This window comes from Rhincodon typus, chromosome 32 (assembly GCF_021869965.1).
Source record: "Rhincodon typus isolate 14 chromosome 32, sRhiTyp1.1, whole genome shotgun sequence".
Classification (NCBI taxonomy): Eukaryota; Metazoa; Chordata; class Chondrichthyes; order Orectolobiformes; family Rhincodontidae; genus Rhincodon; species Rhincodon typus.
In genome coordinates, this window is record NC_063363.1 from 22752937 (window position 1) to 22775577 (window position 22641).

Genomic DNA, 22641 nt, shown 5'->3' on the forward strand with positions numbered 1-22641 from the left:
TCATACTTTTGTTTGAACTTTCCAGCTGCCTACTCAGTTCACATAGTAACTAAGCTGTAATTCACCTGTGGCATAGCAAGATCCTCATGGAATAAATACGGATACAAGTGCTGAAGAAACTACAGAGTGCGAAAGGACTTATTGGAGGACTTTTTAAATGCATTCCAAATAGCTACAAAAGGCATCTTTTTAGTTAAGTCTAAGCAAACATTGATTTTAAGCTTTTTAGTATAAGCGGTGGTACAGTATAAGGCTTTTTAGAGAAGTTCTGCTGAATTGTATTTTACAAAATCTTGCTGAAATACAATGCAGGAGCAATAAACTAGTAAATAAAGAAAACATTCAAGAAGGAAATGATTAAGCTAAAGTGTAATAGATTTCTTGTACTTCTTGCAGCTGGTTAGGAAAATATTACATTATTTACTTATTTTCAGCAAGTATTAATTACTTTGGCACTAAGGAGGTCCTGTACAGATGTCTTTCCAAATACTTTAGGTGGAGTTATTCAGTGCTGTACTTGCTATTCTGGCTTTCATGTACAGTTTCATTTTTTTCCACTTTTTAGTAAGAAGGACTGTAATGTTTAATTTTTTAAACTTTGTTTTCCTTTATTTTTCTATTTTGTAACTAAGATTCTGTACGTAGGTACCTTTGTACCTAAGATGGCACCCTAAGTAGCAACTTGTAAACTTTTCACTGTACTCATGTGAGTACATGTAACAATAAACCTAATTCAAATTAGTGGTTTAATTTCTGATTCACTTTTAGCTACCAGAGTGAGTTGTGCCTTGCCTCATCTTTTCTCCCTTATTTACGAAATGTAACAGGCAGAATCTTAAGTATTCTTGGATGTGTCAATTTTGTCAAGTTTCTTGGAGGGTTTCTCATCCTGAGACCTATCAAGATCTCCTGTCATATCTTATCAAATTTACCTTGTTAGATAGGTAAACCTCTCTTCTGCCAGTTCTCCCTCCATCTTTCCATGCTCTTTTCCTGGGAAAATCTACTTACCAGATATTTGATATGAAAGACTATCATCTATATTTAAAGGCCTATATGCATTTCAAATTATGATGAACATATATTCAGAAAATGTAGAAGTAGGAGAAAATGGTGCCACAGTTCTCTGAGGAGGACCTGTAGTCCAGGTGGACAAGGTTATATAGAGGAGGGGTGTCCTTTTCCCAGAGCACTGGCAGTGGAAGCTACAACACTAGACCTGACAGTCTGGTCCGAGGCCACTTCTCATATCAGTGCATTCTCTATGATCCAGAGGAACAGCCAGTGATGCTGCAAGCGGGTTTTGCATTCCACCAGGGTAAGACCACACTCTTTTCTGCTACCTGACACTCATTGTATCTCTGCTCCTGCTCTCATCTCCTATCAAGCTCATGCTGTGCCACGCTATGCACCAGGACTTATCCAGGATATGCTTGGTGGTATCTACAGGCATAAAACCTGTATCAACAGGAATTTAAAGTGGGAGCTGTAACGGAAATGCTCAGAAATGTATTTAAAACTAAGCTTGAACAATTAATAATACGCCCCTCCAATGCACCCCACAAACTCATATTAGCAATTAAAAGTCTTTGAAGCATTAGAAATAGGGCGTTTCTTTTAAAAACACCATAAGCTCTTAAAAAAATTACCATAATATAGTAAGCATGCTGACCTGAAGGGGAATACTGGAGAAAGGAACTTTGAAAGAGTTTGGTCTCACCAGTCCTTCTCTCCAGCCTTACTTATGATTTTCTGTGTTAATGTCTTGCTTCTCACAACCAGACAGGAAATCATAGCTGCAATGAGACTTACTTTCTTCATGGTTAGCCACACTTTCGTGCCAGTCGGCAGCTTTCTGCACCCTGGCTTCTGCTGTAGTATTCTAGTCTTCTACTCACCCAGTTTGAAAGGCAGGGAGGAGGGACAGTGGCATGCACATGAAGCCTGCAAGTTAAAATCATCTGAACCATGCTGCCATAGTTGGGCACATTTGGAATGTCTCTCTTCTACACACCCCCTTCCCTATCTCAAACAATCCAATTTACACTCGCAGTTAAAATGACCCCTTTATGATAATGGCAATATCTGTTTAGATTTGACATCCATCTGGGGGTGGGGGGAGGGGTGATAGGAGGTGAGGTGGCAATTTTTTTTTGTTGATATTCTTTTTCTGAAGTTAATGTGCTGCACAATTCACTTTATTGGGTCCAATGGGTATAACAGCTGCACCTTCCAAACATTGAATTAAGTGGTTGGATGATCATTGTAAGGAGTATTCTGCTTCAATTAGACATCATTGGTGATGTGCATTCATCTCAGCAAATGTGAATTATTGAAGACTGATTAAAAATACATAATTATTGCTTCATTCCTGAAGTGCTTTATTTAAGCACTCTCTTTATCCTCCAAATTGAATGCCCCTGTGACCTTTCACATAATTAATTTGCATTTGTTGATTGTTGTCTTGTGAACGTGTATGTGAAATGATAGTACTATTCTCAGGTTTTTATACTGTTCTGAATGTGGATGCAGTTGTCTCACAGTGGACTGGATTTTGCTGTGAAATTAACAATGAGGCTAATGGCACTCCGTTACTTATGCACAAATCAAATAGTAACTTGCAGGAAGCATATGTTAATAGTTAAATGTGAAAATTTGGAAGTTGCAGTCTTGAGGTACACCTCTTGTCTGAACCTTATGCAAAACCAACCTCTTGTCATTTCTCCACATTCAAATATATTAAATGGTGTGAAACTGCTGTTCTAAAACTTTATGAGAAGAGATACTAGATTTGAAACATTAACTCTACTTTCTTCCCAGAGATGCTGTCAGACCTGCTGAATTTTGCCAGCAATTTTTGTTTTTGTTTCAGTATGTACTTTATGTTTTCTTGCATTTTTCAATGACACTAACACTTGTTTACCTTCACAGTTATCTTCTGCTAAAAGTTCCAAACTCATGAATACTGATCAGTCTATCCAACATGTTGTGGATGGTGAGGAGAGCAGTACCATTGAAATGAAGTGGAAGCAAAAGGCACAGAAGTTGCAGGTTAGGTTACTTACAGTCTTATTATTTTAATATGCCATAAATTTGCAACTTCTCAGTTACTGAAGCAGTCGATTTTCAAATGCAACAAGGCCTGGACATCTCTAATAAGAAACAATATAACCACCACCCCTTGACATTCAATGGTGTTACCATCACTGAATCCCCCACTGTCAGCATCCTGGGGGTTACTATTGACCAGAAACTCAGCTGGACTCGCCACATAAATACAGTGGCTACAAGAGAAGGTCAGATGCTAGGAATACTGCAGCAAATAACTCATGTCCTGACTCCCAAAGCCTGTCCATCATCTACAAGGCACAAGTCAGGAGTGAAGTGGAATACTCCCCACTTGCCTGGATGAGTGCAGCTTCAACAGCACTCAAGAAACTTGGCACCATCTGGGACAAAGCAGTCTGCTCGATTGGCACCACATCCACCAGCATCGACTCACTTCAACACTGATGCTCAGTAGCGGCAGTGTGTGCTATGTACAAGATGCATTGCAAAAATTCACCAAAGATCCTTAGACAGCTCCTTCTAAACCCATGATCACTTCCGTCCAGAAGAACAAAGGCAGCAGTTACATGGGGCCACCACCTGCAAATTCCCCTCCAATCCAATCACTGTTCTGACTTAGAAATATATCACTATTTCTTCATTGTCAATGGGTCAAAATTCTGGAAATTCCTCTCTAATGGTACTAGGGGTTTACTTATAGCACATGAGGCAGTTCACCACGACCTTTTCAAGGACAAATAGAAGCATGCAATAGATGGTGGCTAACCAGCAACACCCACATTCCACGAGAGAATTTTAAAAAGGGACATGTTCTCAATTTAGGTTAAAAATTTGATCAAAGTAATCACTAATATCCAAAATTGATCTTTTTTCTAACACTAAACGTGACATTTTGAACATGGTACAGCAATAGTTTTACAGATTTCCCATCCTTGAACACAGAATATGGCGCTGACCATGTCAGTATTCTGCAGTCTTTTGCAGTTAGAACAGTGATGATGCTTCACATAAAGTTCAAGAGCAACAGATATTTAATAGGCAGTAAAGAAATCATAAGCAGTGTTAAGGTTGTTATGTTTGTTAATATTCTCATTATAGTTGAGAATGCTTCAATAGTCCCAAGATATGGACAGATTGTTGGTGCAGAAAGTGTATCACAGTAGCTTGTGATGATAGCATTCTTCTCTCTGAATGTTCCCTTGGTCTTCCTTCATCTTTCCTGGTTCACTCTCCACTTGAAGAAGGCAGCTGCCTGACTAGCACTGCTCTCATATCCAAGGACTTGTTAATATAATTTATTTCTAAATGCTGGTAATGTACTCAATGTTAGTTATTTATTTGAACTTTCTAATTAATACAGAACAGGTAAGGAGAATGTCAGAATGGTCACCTCATACCCAGTCTGTCACTCAGTTTTCCTTTCAGCTGAAGATCTTTTCCTGATCTTCCTAAACACTTATAGAAATCAGAGATGACACAGAACATCAGATAAACTCCTTGATCTCAGTTCAGACATCTTTGAGCATAATCTTATCTCTACCTTGTTTTGGTTCCTTCGAATTATTTATGTTTTTCCAGAGAGAGAAAATTAATGCTGTACCAGGTAGTTCTATGAGAGTTCTTTACTATATGAAAAATATTATTTATTAGGGATTCTATATTTTTTACAAAAATGCTAAAGCAGTGGTGTCTTCGTACTTCTTGCAGACTGTGTTCCCTTCACCTGTGGCCATGGCACAAATGTTATTCCCTGTTTTTGTTCTTTTTTATTTATTTGTGTAATATGGGCATCACTGGCTGGTCAGCATTTATTGCCCATCCCAAATTGTCCTTGAGAAGGTGGTGGTGAGCTGCCTTAACCAACTACTGCAGTCCACCTGCTGTGGGTTGACTCACAATGCTATTAGGAAGGAATTTCCAGGATGTTTACACAACAACATCGAAGGAATGGCGATATATTTCCAGGTGAGGATGTGGCTTGGAGGGGAACTTGCAGATGGTGATATTCCCATGTACTTGCTGCCCTTGTTCTTTTAAATGGAAGTAATCATGGGTTTTGAAGGTGCTGTCTAAGGATCTTTGGTGAATTTCTGCAGCGCACCTTGCAGAAAGTAGACACTGCTGCTACTGACCGTCAGTGTCGGAGGGAGTGGGTATTTGTGGATGTGGTGCCAGTCAAGTGGGTTGCTTTGTCCTGAATGGTGTCAAACTTGCTGAGTGTTGTTGGATCTGCACTCATCCAGGCAAGTATTCTTGATTTATGCCTTGTAGATGATGGACAGGTTTTAGGGAGTCGCACGGTGTGACCCTGCAATTAGCACAGGCAAGGGACAGTGGAATGTAGACTGTGTTAGGAATTAGTCCCTCCCTTTCCTTGCTTTATTTTTCTTTAGCATAAAACAACACAGGACTGCTTTTTGGATCGTCCCATATTTCTTGGGCAACAAAACAGTCTTATTGAAACCAAGTAAAATGACAACTTTTTGTTAAATAGCCCCTTTTAGTGGAAAATTGCTGGCTGAAAGCAGAAGCTCACCACTTGCAAAACCATAGTTGCAGATGCGCATGCCATTTCTCTTTGGCAGAACATAAAATAGCAGACATCACTGCACAAAAGCTGGCTATTCAGCCATTTGTGCCTTTACTGATGCAACATGGTATGCATGTTTATACAGGTTCCTTCAGTTACGACTCTGTCCATAAATTGTATCATGTAGATGTTGGATATAGATCAGGCTGCCAAGGCCCCCATACCACTTTCAATTCTCCATTGCAGATAATAATTTTTCAGGCAGAAAAGGCGCAGTGTCAGTTCAAAATCACCCATGATATTTGTGTAGTAATACATTGTAATTATGTTAATTTTTAAAATTCAGAACCAGAAAGCAAAGCAACTATCTGCTCGGAAAAAAGGATTGACCAGTGTAGTGAAAGAGAGATCCTCAAGACCTCCCAATCAACCTTCCAGTAAACAGCAGATGCAGAAATCCCAGGTTTTTGAGGACCAACCACATCAGTTTGAAAGCATAGTCCATCCGAATAAAAATGCATCTGAGTTGCTAATAATTCACAAAGATGACAACAATGTCTTGTTGACTCCTAGCAGTGACCAAACATTTACTTCATCGTCTGTCAATCAAATTGGCCCGGCCTTTGTTCCGAATTCTCATCCAACAGTGAATCTGAATATCAACTTAAATACATTGTCATCTGGTGGCAATACGCAGACCACTGTTAAGCTGGTCCCATCTCATCATCCAATGAGTCAAACTGCTTCTGTCTGCAGAGACCACAATATTTATAATACATCTCAAACTCCTGTTCCATATCTTCAGGAGTGTCAGAAGAATCCTGAATCGAGGATCTCTCACTTTCCAAACCAGCTCAACACGAATGCATCCCATTTTTCAAAAACTTTGTACGTACCAGAAAATGCCCAGCATCAACTTCTGTGTAACATACAGCCCCCTTTCTACACGCAATATGGAAAAACTGAACATAGCCAGATGTTGAATCCTAACTACCATCAAGCTGCTCATGCTAGAACATTAGCACCAGGTCTTTGCAATTACTCTCATCTGCAAAGGACAGACATTGCTGCTGGAAATTCACAATTCTATCCCATGAATCAAGAAAAAATGACAAGAGAGGATCACAATCAGCTTGGAAAGAAATATGGGAATTCAAGGTAATCAAGAAACAATAAATGTATAGCAATGTCTCAGTCACCTTTCTCTGTGTTATTTACAATTAGCGAAAATCTGCTTAAAGAAAGATCAGTTATGGCAAGAGATCCGTATTAAAAATACATTTCATTTATCCATGATTTATGATATAACATTTACTCACTTTTTCACTCACACATGATCCTTTAGTATACACGAAACTTGATCAAGATTTTTTATCTTGCGTTGAGACACTGATGCTGGGTCAAATGGAAGTCCTGACTCCATACTGTGTTGGAAACAGTCACTCAATATTGAATTTACTTGAATCAACCAATTAATGATCAGAGGCCTGCTTGTTTAACATCAAGTTAACTGCAGGAGGAAGGCTTTAAGCTTCTTTTTAATTGCCTTTGGAACATAGGTGTCATTACTAAGGTCAGCATTTTCTGCCAATCCTTCATACTACTGTAAAAGTTGTGGTAAGCAATCTTCCTGTAGCACTGTGATCCAGATGCATAGGTTCACCCACAGTGCTAATATGGAGAAACTTCAAAAGTTTTAATACAATGACAGTGAGGGAATGGAAATAAAGGCCCAGATTCTCCATTGGTCAGGCAGGTCCGTTTGGCTATCGTGGATGAGAGTTGTGCACGGAGACCCTTCAGAATTCACATTGTAGCAGATTCTTAAGAAATTGTCTAGCAAATTGAAGATTCCACTGGGCAATTTCTCTACGACTGGAACCCTTCAAAAGTCTCCAATTAAATTGGAAAAATCAGAAGGTTTCAAAGAAATTATGTAAACAGTTACTCAGGAGAAGTTAGACAATTAAATATGTAGACTACCTTCTGAGTAACTATTCAACTGACCCCATACTTAACTCATAGAACCGCACTTACATATCAGATCACTTATACCCTTGACACCACACCATTTTGGACCCAACAGCCCCTATCCCCACATTGCACCAACACCCCTTTCTCCATTGCTGAACCTGCTCCCTCCCCTTGCCACCTTGCACCTGACACTTGACACACTACACCTTCCCACTTGATATCTTACCTGCATGGCACCCTGTACCCAACCCAAGTGGCTCCCTATCCTTGCTGCACCCTAATATCACACTTACCTTTTGTACTTGCTCTTTGACAAATGCTATCGAATTTGCCAACTGAACTTACAAAATTCAGTGTACGGCAGTTGACTGCTTTATAAAGGTGTGGTTTGCCTTACCCTGACACTTCTGCACTACAAGAGAATTGTCAGAATAGCAGTATGACTCCGCACTTCTGAAGGACCCCTGATTAATTCTTTACATAAAAAAGAAAGATAGGAGTGGCAATCTTTGTGTGATTACCACTCCTCAGAAAATCCAGCCTCTAGTTGCTGATCAGGATAGCGAGTAACTTGAAGAAAAACTTACAATTGCTAGTGCCCCAATGAAGATGTTATCCTTGTCCATCTAGATAGTATAATTCATGGGTTTGAAAGGTGCTCTTGAAGGACCCTTGGAGATTTTGCTGTGGTGCTGCAGTATGGTATACAGTGCTGCCACTGCGCACCTGGAGCGAAGAGAATGAAGATTTAAGATGGTGAATTAATTAAACATCTCTGTTTTCCTTCTTATCCAGTCCTGAATTATCGTAGATATCCAGGGTTCTCTTGGCTTATTACTACTGCAGTTCACCCTAAGGGGAACATGTTATGCCTGCACACTTGCCAGCTCCATTTTGAATACTGCCCCCCGCCCCCACACGTTGTTCTGTTGTAGATTTGCCCAGAAGTAACTGTTCCCAGTCTCCTTTGGCCAGATCCTGCCTTATTATAATAAATATGCCTACCCCCATTCCAAACCCCTTTCTCACAGACCATCTTTTTCCTTTTCCATAACAAACTTAAAATGTACTTATTGTGGTCTCTATCACTAAAATGGTCTCCCACTGCCCTCAAACACCTGTCCAGCTTCATTCCCCAGAATTAGGTCCAACAATGCACTGTACCTTTTTGGGCATTCTACAGGTTGATACAAAAAGCTGTCCTGAATACATTTTTAAACCATTTACGTTATGACTATCTCAATTAATTTTGGGTTAGTTGAAATCCCCTCAAATAATTATCCTATTATTGTTTTAACACACCTCAGTGAGTTGTTAATATTTCTGCTCCCCTATTGCCCACAGACTGTTTGGCAGTCTATGATACACTCCCAACAGTGTGACTGCCCCATTTTTAATCCTAAGCTCTGCGCTCAAAGTTTCATTTGAAGACCTTCCAAGATATTATCCCTCCTTAATAATTTGACACCACCTCCTGTTTTACATCCTCCCCGTCCTGCCTGAAGATCCTATACCCGAGAATGTTGAATTATCAGTCCGGCCCTTCCTTCAACCATGTCTCTGTGATAGCACGAACAACACAATTCCGTGTGTGAATCCATGTTCTTAACTCATATGTCTTACCTATAATCCTTGCATTAGAGTAAAGGTTATCCACTCTTTAGATCCAAACAGTGGAGAATTCTCCCACTGAGTTTCATTGACTTCAGTTTCTCTAGGACACCTTGATGCCACACTCAGTGCTGAGTGACCTCAGAAGAACCTAAAATGAACATTGGTGACCAGGCTGTGAGTGCATGCTACCTGATATCACTGTTGGTGACACTTTCCATCACTTTGCTAATGATTGGGAGCAAACTAATGCACCAGTAATTGGCTGAATTGGATTTGTTCTACGGTGGAATAGCTGAAGAAATTTGCAAATTGTTACAGAAATGTCTATGTTGAAGCTGTCTGGGACCAGCTTGACAAAGTTAATTCTGGAGCACAAATCTACAGACCAAAGTATCACACCATTTTCTCCAGGTTTATTCAGAGGTATCTTATGCTGTTTGAAAACTGCAGAACCTCAAGATTGCATTAGTTTTGTTTTGCTCTTTCCTGGCTACCCTAGCTCCTAGTGCATTATCAAAGAGGTAATGGGGATATTTAGTGTGCAGCATGAGGGCCAGCTGTTTGTATTTTCAACTACATCTGTTGGATTGTATTAGATATCACTAAGGGGACATTGAGACATTTATAACACCTAATGGATGGATCATCAGTAACAAAATGCTAATTGAGATGAGAGTTCTTGGGTTGATCCACAAACAACCAATGACCCATTAGATAGCACGGAGACAAATTTCTCCTCCCTAAAAGGCAGCACTGTCACTGGTTTGTATTTATTGGTTATCCTTGCTTATGATGAGAGAGAAGTCCTGAAAGAAATAAGAATATCATAGACTTTTACACTTTAGTTAGCACCTTATATGACACTGTTTATTTGAGTTTTTAATATATCACTGTCTATTGCGTGGTTGTTTGGTTATTCCAAAATTATTTGGATCCTTGCCTGGTAAGATCGCATACTGCTGTTGCATTGCACTGTTCTTGTCCCATATGTAAAGAAGTTGATGTTGTCATTTAATTTCCATTTTTTAAAAAAAGTACTTAATAGTATAGGTTAAGTAAGCCATGTTTATTCAAACTGCATTGTCTCATTTTCGCTAATACTTACATAATATTTTCCAAATATTATGTATAATTGTAACAAAAATATTTTGAAGAAACTAACATAATATGGAATCACTCTTACAGTTACATCTGTTTTACTACAAGCAATTGTGACTACTTAAAACAAGTTGCTATTAATTTGCTGGCAGTCAGTTTTTAACTGGCAGATGGTTACTGTTCAGCAGTAGCTTTGAAAAGCATGTTGATATGTCCTATCATTATAAGAGCCATTTACTGATAGGGCAGCTAGTGGTACTGATTGAACACCTCATTCTTGTCTTTAAAACTCATTGTAAAATCTAGATGAAATTGGATGAAATGCAGCATTTCTCCAAATTAATATGGTAGATTGTTATTTGCAAATTATCTATAAATATGATAGCCCCTTTGATGTAACAATTGTTTGTCTCTTTAGCTAAAAGCTGTCAGGGAATTGATATTTTTCAATATCAAGTTTGATGTTCTGTTAATTTTTTTTCTAAATTATAGTAATGGCCAACTTTGGGGTTGTCTAATCAATTTCTATGATCTGATTTTATACTCTATGGTCCAGAGCTATTTTTTTAGCAGGCTACCTTTGTAGTGATTGCTATCCTGAAAGTTTCTAATGACTTACTTGGAGAAATCCACTTGCTACATGTAAAATAGTCTCGTGGGAGACCACCACTATAATTGAAGTACGATATATTAAATGCTGTTCCAGTGTTTACAAAGCAAAACAACTTATCAGATTATTTATTAATTAGACAGTTATAGGAAGGTCTAATTTTTGACCAACAGAAAAAGTATATTTAATTGATTATTGTGGCCAAAATGTCTCCCATTGGGAGATCATCTTTCTTAAACATGACTACTAAAAATTAACAATTTCTGATGCCCAACTAAACAAAATCCAAGTAAAGCATGCAATAGATTTCAAAAAGAAATAAAGAACCGTGGACGCTGGGAAGCAGAAACAAAAGCAGAATTTGCTGGAAAAACTCAGAATGTCTGGCAGCATCTGTAGAGGTACAACAGAGTTAACGTTTTGGATCTAGTGAGAAAGTTCTGAGGGAGGGCCACTGAACCTGAAAAATTAACTCTGTTTGGTTTCCACAGATGGTGCTAGACCTGCTGGGTTTCTTCAGCAATTCCTGTTTTTGTTTTTTGCATTTCATAGATCTCTTCTTGTACCATTTTTGGTGTTGGTGTGATATAATGTTTTTGCAGCACTGACAATAGAAACCGAATTTAACAACAAAAGCTAATTTTGGTCCAATTTGTGACTAACAAAACATTGTGAACCAAATATACACATTTTAATAATTTGAGAATGCTGCTAGGCACCAATTAGTATAACTGGTTCCAGTCTTTGTGTTTCTGTGCAGCCAGAAAAATATCTGTCTCAGACTCAGCTTTGTTCAGTATGATTGAAATCAATCTTATCCATAGGTACTCAGAGATAGTAGGAACTGCCGATGCTGGACTCTGAGATAACAAGGTGTAGAGCTGGATGAATACAGCAGGCCAGGCAGTATCAGAGGAGCAGGAAAGCTGATGTTTCGGGTCTGGACCCTTCTTCAGAGGTGGGGAAGGGGAAGGGGGCTCTGAAATAAATAGAGAGGGGGGAGGTGATGATGGAAGGTGGATAGAGGAGCCGATAGGTGGAGAGAAGACAGACAGGTCAAGGAGGTGGGGATGAAGCCGGTAAAGGTGAGCGTAGGTAGGGTGTTGGGATGGGGGTTGGTCAGTGAGGAGGGAGGGGCGGGTAGGTCGGAGGGAAGACGGACAGGTCAGGGAGGTGGGGACGAGATGGGCTGGTCTTGGGATGAGGTCGGGGGTGGGGAGATTTTGAAGCTTGTGAAGTACACATTGAGACCATTGGTCTGCAGGGTTCCCAAGCAGAATATGAGGTGCTGTTTCTCGCATCACCCCGTCAACCTCCGGATTCAACGTATCATTCTCCGCCACTTCCGCCACCTACAATTTGACCCCACTACCAAGGATATATTTCCCTCCCCACCCTTATCTGCCTTCCGGAGGGACCTCTCTCTACGTGACTCCCTCGTCCGCTCCACATTCCCCACTAACCCCACCACCCCTGGCACTTTTCCCTGCAACCGCAGGAAGTGCTACCCCTTCCCCCTACGCCTCCCCCCTCACCCACATCCCAGGCCCCAAGAAAACCTTCCACATTAAACAGATGTTCACCTGCACATCCTCTAATGTGGTATATTGTATCCGCTGTTCCCGATGTGGCCTCCTCTACATCGGGAAAACCAAGCGGAGGCTTGGAGACCGCGTTGTGGAACACCTACGCTCGGGTTGTGACAAACGACAACACCTCCCAGTCGCGAACCACTTCAACTCCCCCTCCCACTCCTTGGACAACATGTCCATCCTGGGCCTCCTGCAGTGCCACAACGATGCCACCCAAAGTCTGGACGAGCAGTACCTCATATTCCGCTTGGGAACCCTGCAGCCTAATGGTCTCAATGTGGACTTCACAAGCTTCAAAATCTCCCCACCCCCGACCTCATCCCAAGACCAGCCCATCTCGTCCCCGTCTCCTTGACCTGTCCATTTTTTCTCCCACCTATCCGCTCCTCACACCTCACTGACCAACCTCCACCCAACTTTCGACGTACTAGCCTCATCCCCGCCTCCTTGACTTGTCCGTCTTCCCTCCCACCTACCCGCCCCTCTCTCCTCACTGACTAACCCCCATCCCAACTCCCTACCTACACTGACCTTTACCAGCTTCATCCCCGCCTCCTTGACCTGTCTGTCTTCTCTCCACCTATCTGCTCCTCTATCCACCTTCTTTCATTGCCTATACCTCTCTCTATTTATTTCAGAGTCCCCTTCCCCTCCCCCATTTCTGAAGAAGGGTCCAGGCCCAAAACTGATGCTGCCTGGCCTGCTGTGTTCATCCAGCCCTATTCTTTGTTATATCCATAGGTACCATGTTTTGACAGGGAAATGTCAGCTTTCCTGCTCCTCTGATGCTGCCTGTGTTCCTCCAGCTCCACACTGCGTTATCTGTGTTTTGACATATGTTTTATTGGAAAACATAGACTGGAAAAATTGAAGTTTGAACTGCTTTGTTGCAGAGAATGAACCAGTTACTGGGCCACATTTTCTGAGGAGTGGCAATCTCACACTGGTTGCCACTCCATCTTTTATTTTACAGAAGAAGCGACCTCCACATTTCTGAGAGAACATTCTGCTCGGGTCTTCCTCAAAAATGTGGAGCCATTCTTCCATTCTGACAGAATTAAAATTGTCAGAGTTAGGCAAACCACATCCATTTATAACAGCAGCCAGATGCTGTATTCTGAAATTTAAAAGTACTTAACATCAATTTTAACAGCTGCTGTCAAATGAGTAATACATCCGCTAAGTATGATGTTGGTATTCTGGGAGGGTAAGATGCCAGGTGAGTGGGTTCACATTGATGAGGGTGCCAGTTAAGTAGGGTGCAAGCTGGCTAGAGTGCCAGGTAAGTAGGATGCCAGCTTGGAAGGGGGTAACATGCCAGTGGTAGGGTGCCAAGTGGGCTGGAGCAATGGTGTTAGGTGGGTGGGATGCAGTGGGAAGATGTAGAGCGCCAGTTGGTTAGGGTACCAGGATGCAAGTGGCAAAGAGGCCTCGTAAAAGTTTAGGGAGGTCAAACTGGGCTGGGGAAGGGTGAGTGTCAGGTTGAGAAGTGGTGGAGTTGGAGTCTGGCTGCAGCTGAGGGCAAGATCCAGTCAGGAAGATGGGAATGGGTCAGTGAGTCCAACTGTGTAGGGGTGTCAAGTCAGGTCCAACAGCATCAAAGTGGGGTGATGTAGGGGTCAATCCAGCGGTGGTTGCACATGGGTTCAGAGGTCGAGTCAGGGTCAACAGTTGTTGTGGAGGGAACAGGGCTGGTGGCACTACAGTTGGGGGGCATCAGAGGCCATGTTTGGCAATGGTATAGGGTATTGGATTGCCAAGCAAGGAGTGTTGGTTCTCCAGGGTGATGTTGGGCCTCCAGAGATGTGTCAGCCCTTGGGAGAAGGGGTATTGGATCAGGGTCTGGAAGGTGTCAGTGTTCTGTGGAAAGTGTAGTTAGGAATATGTGAGGTAAGTATGAGGTCAGTTTAATAGTTACTCAGGAGTTAGACTTTGGATTTCATTGTTTCTTTCCTGCGTAGCTATTTTACTTAATTTCATCGGAACCATCTGAAGTCTCCAGTTTTTAATGGAGAATTTTAGAGGGTTCCAGGCGTAGAGGAATTTCCCAGATGAAAATTCAATTTCCCTGACATTTCATTCGGAATGTGCTACGATTGCGAATCTGCAGGGCTTCCAAGCACAACTCCTACGTACGCTGGAATAACAACTGTCTGGCCAGTGGAAAATCTGTTAAAGACACTTGTTGGACAGATAAAGACACGTGTATATATATTAATATATATTATATATATGTAGATTTTAAGAAGCTGGATTTCAATACTTTATAGTGAGACATCATGGCATCAGATGAAAGACAAAAGTAATTGCCCATCAACAGGGATTGAATTGGCTTGAGTACAGTTTCTTGCAAACCTGAGGGCCAGTTGGGACACAGAACTCTAAATAGCTTCTAAGTAAACTAAATCATTCTGTCTTTTTCTCTGTCTTTAATTGGAAAAGAAATAACACTTGAAGATTTAAAAAAAGGAGGAAAACATCTGCTTCAAGCCAAGGCCCAAGTCCAACTGCTCCACTACCAAATTGACAATTGCAACAGTCAACAATATGATATCATTGCAAAAATATAAAAAACAAACAGAGAAAGATCATTGTTTCCCCTATTTTGATTGGACTCTGATCCACAGACTTTGTGCCTTTTTGCCCATGTTTTCCACCTAAGACATACCTTAAAGGGCTGCTTGTCCCATCTAAATGACCATTCTATGTGTGAGTGATTAGATTTAAAGGATGTGTGGTTTAACTTTGCATTAGTTATTAAAAGCCGTTTTTGCCACTTATTGGAGGATAAGTTAGTTATAATAAAGTTTCGGTTTTCTTGTTCATTCATTGAACTTGGTGTGAATTTATTTTATCTTAGATAACAGTCACAGTCAGGCATTAACCATCTGAGAGTTTAAATTGGTTATATTTCACTTTGGTGACAACTTATGAAATAGTGGGGTTTGATTTCTACTGCACTAATCTTACTAGGCTCGTAAGAGTATTTTAGTTGTTTTTCATCAGTTAGATGCTGGGTGCTAGAACCATTTCCCTGGCTTATTGTAACTGGTTAGACTGTATTTCTATTTTTGAAAAGGTGTTACAGGCAATAGTCAATTCAATAAAAGTTTAAACTTTTTTTATCTAGGTTCCCTCCTCTTTCCTTTCTGCCATCTTATCAGCAGCATTTGGTTCAGTCTCCTAGCACACGCCTCATTCAGCAAATGGAGCATATTTATGAGGGCACACCACGTCCGCTTCACACACACCCTGGCTGTCACCTGGTGCTGCCACCTATTGGCCTCATGAGAGAGAGTGACTCTGAACTAGACCAAACTCAGCCAAATGAGAAGAAAGCAGTGACAATATCACGCTGTAATTCGGATGGCTACTTGGCACAAATGGAGAAGATTAATAAGCTCAAAGGAAATAATAAGTACAAGGTACACACACATTAAAGTGGCTGACAGTTTCTGAAACTTTATATGGTAGTTATGAAAACAGCATCTTAATTAGACATTTTGTATTATGTATGGTAAAATGTTATTTACATCCTTCTTCATGGAATTTTTGTCACCCGATGATCCTACACAAAGATGTTTCATGTGTTTAAGACTGATGCTGATTTACCAAGCTTACATGATCTCATGCGCAAACCTTCTGTCTCACTCTTAAGAACTTTATTTAAATATTTTGGCTACAGTCGATGTGCACACAAACATAAATACTGACTTGGTTGTGTTTCCACATTTCTGATTTCAGGTTTACAGTATCCATGGTTTTTGTTTATATAAATAATGGAAATTTGTGGGAACAGAGCCCTTGTATAGAATTGGGGCTTTAGATTAATGAACAAAAAGAGTTTCAGCATATCAGCGTAAGAAAATCAATGCAATTTTTTTTAACAAGCATGCTGACTAATTTGCTGAATTTTCAGTTCTTTTAGTGTTCTCGTATTTATATTTTGTTTTAATTTTATCAGTATTTCTGACCAGCTTCTTCAGAAGATTTTTTTCGAAAGTACCGACTAACGTTTATATTTCACATCACTAAAAACAGATTGTTTGATAACAACCCATTTTTTGTGGAACCTTGCTATGCAAATTGGCCGCCTTCATATTCTATTTTCTGACATTGACTGGACTTTGCTTTGGGATGTCTTGAATTTGTGAGAAGTGCTTTATATCTGTTCTATATGTCAGTTCTTATTTTCAGTTCCTTAGAAGTACACATGATGGGTTAGACTTTTTGTAATCATTGAGGGTTTTGCCCACCAGTTGCAGAACTGGGGAGAAACTAGGATAACTTCCATGGCTCAAGCCTGACTAAATACTGATCAGCATTAAGCTTTCCTTGTAATTTAGGACCCTGGGGCAAAGTTCCACCTCCGCCTGGAGCTGTGAGTTAATCTGAAGCCTGTAGTTCGTGATTGGCTGCAGTGCCACCAGAAACAAAGAATAGTCGTGCTACCAAGACTTCACCATGGAGCTTCATTGGATCTCTGGATTTGAGAGTGAGCTGGCAGTCGTGGGATTGGATAACAGGAGAGAGAGTGTAGAAGGATTGGAGGCAAATGTGATGGGGTGCGAGCAGGCTTTGAGTGACCCCCTTGATTCCATTATTTGTAAACAGAGCGCCTAGTAATGAGAGACCCTCCCAGTAGTCTGCTGACAAAGGTGATGGGGTTTGCAAAGCAGCCTGAAAAGACACAGAGAGCTGTGTGACTGCTGTTCAGTCCCTGAATTCTCTAAATTCTGGAAGGCTCAGAGATAATTGGTGTCAAGTGGCCCATTAATGAGTCGAATTGATTTTCTGATACAAGCGAGTAGTGAGCATTGGCTGTTCCTGCCTATGATTTAATCACAAGACATTGCCTCCTGGGACTTGGTGTGCCCAGCTGCCATGTTTAAATCATCTAAATAATGCCTGTGTAGATTCCACTCCTCTGACACCACACTGCACCTCATTTCCTTTACTATGCCCTTTCCCACCACTCCTTCTAAGGTACCATCTTTTGCAAGTTTTTCCCTCACTGTTTATAGAATATTTCTAAGGATTGCTCACTTTGACCTGCTTCTGACCTCATTACTCTATTGCAAAGTTAATCTTTGGGAGAATGTAATTTACTGGAAGTTGCAAGGACTGGTATATGTATTGGCCATGAGTGTTAATGCAGTGAGACAAATATTGTTCAACTGAAGCTTTCTTCAGTGAATTATTGCAAAAGATCTGTAGCTGTTCACAAGCATTTTATGCTTTCTGATATTTTAATAATCTTAGTATCAGTATCATTACCCTTATCTTGCTGAAGATCCTTATTCAAGAGTGACTCCATTTATCGGTTGTGTGTCCAAAGTTCGTCACATGTGACAAATCACTGGCATAAAGATCACTGTTTCTAAGCTATGCTAGCTATTCTAGACCCAGCCAGAAGGCAGAGATGTTGCTTGACAACTTCAGTTCAAATTGACTTATAGATCTGATTTAACACTTTTTGACAGCTGAATCTGGGATGTTAAAGGAGTCATTTCATCAGCTTGCAGAGAATAGCTCTTATTGCAATTTGTAAAAGCAAGGGGCCATGTCTGAAGCAGCCCATAGGGGTATAAAGGGGAGGCAATGGCCTGGTGGTATTATTGCTGGACTATTTATTAATCCAGAAACCCAGATAATGTTCTGGGAACCTGGGTTTGAATCCTGCCACGGCAAGTGTCGGAATTTGAATTCAATTTTTTTTAAAAAATCTGTTATTAAGAGACTAATGATGACCATGAATCCATTGTTGATTGTCAGAAAAACCCAACTGGTTCACTAATGTCCTTTAGGGAAGGCAACTGCCATCCTTACCTGGTCTGGCCTACATGTGATTCCAGACCCACAACAATGTGGTTGACTCTTAACTGCCTTTTGGGCAATTAGAGATGGGCAATAAATGCTGCCTGGCTAACAATGCCCTCATCCCGTGAATAAATTTTAAAAACTGGTTTCAGTCAATGAACCATTGGATATGGGAAATTCTCAACCTGTTGTTGCCAGTTATCCATTGGAAAATCAAATAAAAATGTTTGCTTTAGCAATGAATGATAAATTGATGGCTCTGATATATTCTTTTACAATCTGAAAGAAGTTCATGGTAAAGAAACTGCTACCCTAGTGACCAAGGCTGCAAGGGGCAATGCAATTGCACTGGCAGTGGGTTGTAGGTCTTATTATGGGTTCTCCCTGGGAAATGTTAAAACATTTGCCCTGTTCCTCAGTGAGATCTAGCTATGTTGTCCTGGGCCTAGACTATGCTGGGGTGATTCATCCTCTTGTAGCTGATGTCCTTGTAGGTACAGCTCCAGAAAGTCCTTCTACCTTTCTCTGCTAATCCTTTATCTGTGGCCAGGTTAGCATTGACAAAAGGTCAGAAGTACCCTGTTAAGATTGCAGAAGATTCCCTGGTCTACACCTAAAATCAAGTAACAACCTAATACCATGATGAAGGTTCAGGACATCTCCCAATTTTTGCAGCATATTAAATTAGAGCAGGTGAAATCCGCATAAATATGAAAGAAAATGGCCAGCTCCCAGCTTGTATCACCCATAACTTGTGAGTGAATTGAGGAGAAAGTGCTGATTTTAATGATTCATTTTGTTAGATCCTTAACTGTACTATTTGATTTTTATTTAAGGATTTTAGGCCAGAAGTATATGTCCTTTTTTAAAGATATTATGATCACAGCTGATGTTATTACTAAATAAATCAGATCCCAGACTGAAGCCTGTTTGATTGATCATCTTTTGTTTAGTTTTAACAAAGCCGTCTCATGCTGAAACATAAGTATACGATGCTGCAGACTTTGTTTTCTATTCATTTTGTGGGATGTGGGCGTCGCTGGCTGGCCAGCATTTGTTGCCCATCCCTAGTTGCCCTTGAGAAGGTGGTGGTGAGCTGCCTTCTTGAACTGTTGCATTCCTCCTGCTGTGGGTTGACCCACAATGCTATTAGGGAGGGAATTCCAGGATTTTGACCCAGCAACAGTGAAGGAACGGCGCTATATTTCCAAGTCAGGATGGTGAGTGACTTGGAAAGGAACTTTGAGGTGGTGGTGTTCCCATATATCTGCTGCCCTTGTCCTTCTAGATGGAAGTGGTCGTGGGTTTGGAAGGTGCTATCTGAGGATCTTTGGTGAATTTCTCCAGTGCATCTTGTAGATAGTACACACTGCTGCTACTGAGCATCGGTGGTGGAGTGAGTGAATGTTTGTGGGTGTAGTGTCAATCAAGCAGGCTGCTTTGTCCTGGATGGTGTCAAGCTTCTTGAGTGTTGTTGGGGCTGCACTCATCCAGGCAAGTGGGGAGTATTCCATCACACTCCTGACTTGTGCCTTGTAGATGGTGGACAGGCTTTGAGGAGTCAGGAGACAAGTTACTCGCTGCAGTATTCCCAGCTTCTGGCCTACTCTTGTAGCCACTCTGTTAATGTGGTGAGTCCAGTTGAGTTTCTGGTCAATGGTAACCCCCAGGATGTTGGTAGTGGAAGATTCAGTGATGGTAACACCATTGACTGTCAAGAGGTGGTGGTTAGATTGTCTCTTATTGGTGATGGTCATAGCCTGGCATTTTTGTGGTGCGAATGTCACTTGCCACTTGTCAGCCCAGGCCTGGAAATTGTCCAGATCTTGTTGCATGTGAACATGGACTGCTTCAGTATCTGAGAAATCATGAATGGTGCTAAACATTGTGCAATCATCGGCGAACATCCCCACCTCTGACCTTATGATGGAGGGAAGGTCATTGATGAAGCAGCTAAAGATGGTTGGGCCTAGGATACTACCCTTAGGAACTCCTGCAGAGATGTCCTGGAGCTGAGATGATTGACGTCCCACAACCATGACCATCTTCCTATGTGTCAGGTATGACTCCAACTCCCGGAGTGTTTTCCCCCTGATACCCATTAATTCCAGTTTTGCTAGGGCTCCTTGATGCCACACTCAGTCGAATGCAGCCTTGATATCAAGGGCTGTCACTCTCACCTCACCTCTGGAATTTAGCTGTTTTGTCCATGTTTGAACCAAGGCTGTAATGAGGTCAGGAGCTGAGTCGCTGTGGCAGAACCCAAACTGGGCGTCACTGAGCAGGTTATTTCTGAGCAGGTGCTGCTTGATAGAACTGTTGCTGACATCTTCCATCACTTTACTGATGATCGAGAGGAGACTGATGGGGCGGTAATTGGTCGGGTTGGATTTGTCCTGCTTTTTATGTACAGGACATACTTGGGCAATTTTCCACATTGTCGGGTAGAAACCAGTGTTGTAACTGTACTGGAACAGCTTGGCTAAGGGAGCGGCAAGTCCTGGAGCACAAGTCTTCAGTACTATTGCCGGAATGTTGTCAGGGCTGGTAGCCTTTACAGTATCCAGTGTCTCCAACTGTTTCTTGATATCACATGGAGTGAATCGATTTGGCTGAACACTGGTATCTGTAATGCTGGGGACCACTGGAGGATGCCGAGATGGATCATCCATTCGGCACTTCTGGCTGAAGATTGCTGCAAATGCTTCAGCCCTATCTTTTGCACTGATGTGCTGGGCTCTTCCATCATTGAGGATGAAGATATTTGTGGAGCCTCCTCCTCCAGTGAGTTGTTTAATTGTCCACCACCATTCACGGCTGGATGTGGCAGGACTGCAGAGCTTAAATCTGATTCGTTGGTTGTGGGATCACTTAGCTCTGTCTATCACTTGCTGCTTTCGCTGTTTTGCATGCAAGTAGTCCTGTTTGGTGGCTTCACCAGGTTGATATCTCATCTTCAGGTATGCCTGGTGCTGCTCCTGGCGTGCCCTCCTGCACTCTTCATTGAACCAGGGTTGATCCCCTGGCTTGATGGTAATGGTTGAGTCGGGGATATGCCAGGCCATGAGGTTACAGATTGTGTTGGACTATAATTCTGCTGCTGTTGATGGCTTACAGCGCCTCATGTATGCACAATCTTGAGTTACTAGATCTGTGCGAAGTCTGTCCCATTTAGCACGGTAAAAGTGCCACACAACACGATGGAAGTTGTTCTCAATGTGAAGGCGGGACTTCGTCTCCACAAGGACTGTGCGATGGTCACTCTTACCAATACTGTCATGGACAGATGCAACTGCAGCAGGCAAATTGGTAAGGATGAGATCAAGTATGTTTTTCACTCTTGTTGGTTCCCTCACCACCTGCTGCAGACCCAGTCTAACGGCTATGTCCTTTAGGACCTGACCAGCTCGATCAGTAGTAATACTGCCGAGCCACTCTTGGTGGTGGACATTGAAATCCCCCACCCAGAGTATGTTTTGTGCCCTTGCCATCCTTAGTGCTTCCTCCAAGTGTTGTTCAACATTGAGGAATACTGATTCATCAGCTGAGGGAGGACAGTATGTGGTAATCAGCAGAAGGTTTCCTTGCCCATGTTTAACTTGAAGTCATGAGACTTCATGGGGTCCAGAGTCAATGTTGAGGACTCCGAGAGCAACTCCCTCCCGACTGTATACCACAGTGCCGCCCCCTCTGCTGGGTCTGTCCTGCCGGTGAGACAGGATATATCCAGGAAGTGTCACCAGACCCGAAACGTTAACTCTGTTTTTCCCTTCACAGATGCTGCCAGACCTGCTGAGCTTTTCCAGCAACTTTGTTTTTGTTCCTGACTTACAGCGTCCACAGTTCTTTTGGTTTTTGCGGTGATGGTGGTGACTGGGACATTGTTTGTAAGGGATGAATCTGTGAGTATGACTATGTCAGGCTGTTGCTTGACTAGTCTGTGAGACAGCTCTCCCAATTTTGCCACTAACCCCCAGATGTTAGTGAGGAGGACTTTGCATGGCCGACAGGGCTGTTTCTGCCGTTGTCTTTTCCGGTGCAAAGGTCAATGCTAGGTGACACGTCCGGTTTCATTTCTTTGAGTCTTTGTAGCTGAAGGGTCTAGTCCCGAAATGTCAGCTTTCCTGCTCCTCTGATGCTGCTTGCTCTGCTGTGTTCATCCAGCTCTACACCTTGTTATCTCAGATTCTCCAGCATCTGTAGTTCCTACTATCTCTGGTACAGCTGAGTGGCTTGCTAGGCCATTTCAGAGGGCAGAGATAGTAGGAACTGCAGATGCTGGAAAATCTGAGACAACAAGGTGCAGAGCTGGATGAACACAGCAGGCCAAGCAG

At 41.8% G+C, this 22641-nt stretch overlaps 1 protein-coding gene across 2 annotated transcripts in view; it reads left to right on the plus strand.

Moving 5' to 3' along the window:
- The window catches only part of jhy (junctional cadherin complex regulator), an 82553-nt gene that overhangs the window by 43374 nt on the left and 16538 nt on the right, over nucleotides 1–22641 (plus strand). For both annotated transcript variants that reach the window (XM_048615387.1, XM_020530724.2), the window contains exons 4-6: nucleotides 2932–3051; nucleotides 5946–6757; nucleotides 15618–15912. In XM_048615387.1, the coding sequence (XP_048471344.1) occupies nucleotides 2932–3051; nucleotides 5946–6757; nucleotides 15618–15912 (1227 nt within the window). The remainder of the gene's footprint in view (nucleotides 1–2931; nucleotides 3052–5945; nucleotides 6758–15617; nucleotides 15913–22641) is intronic.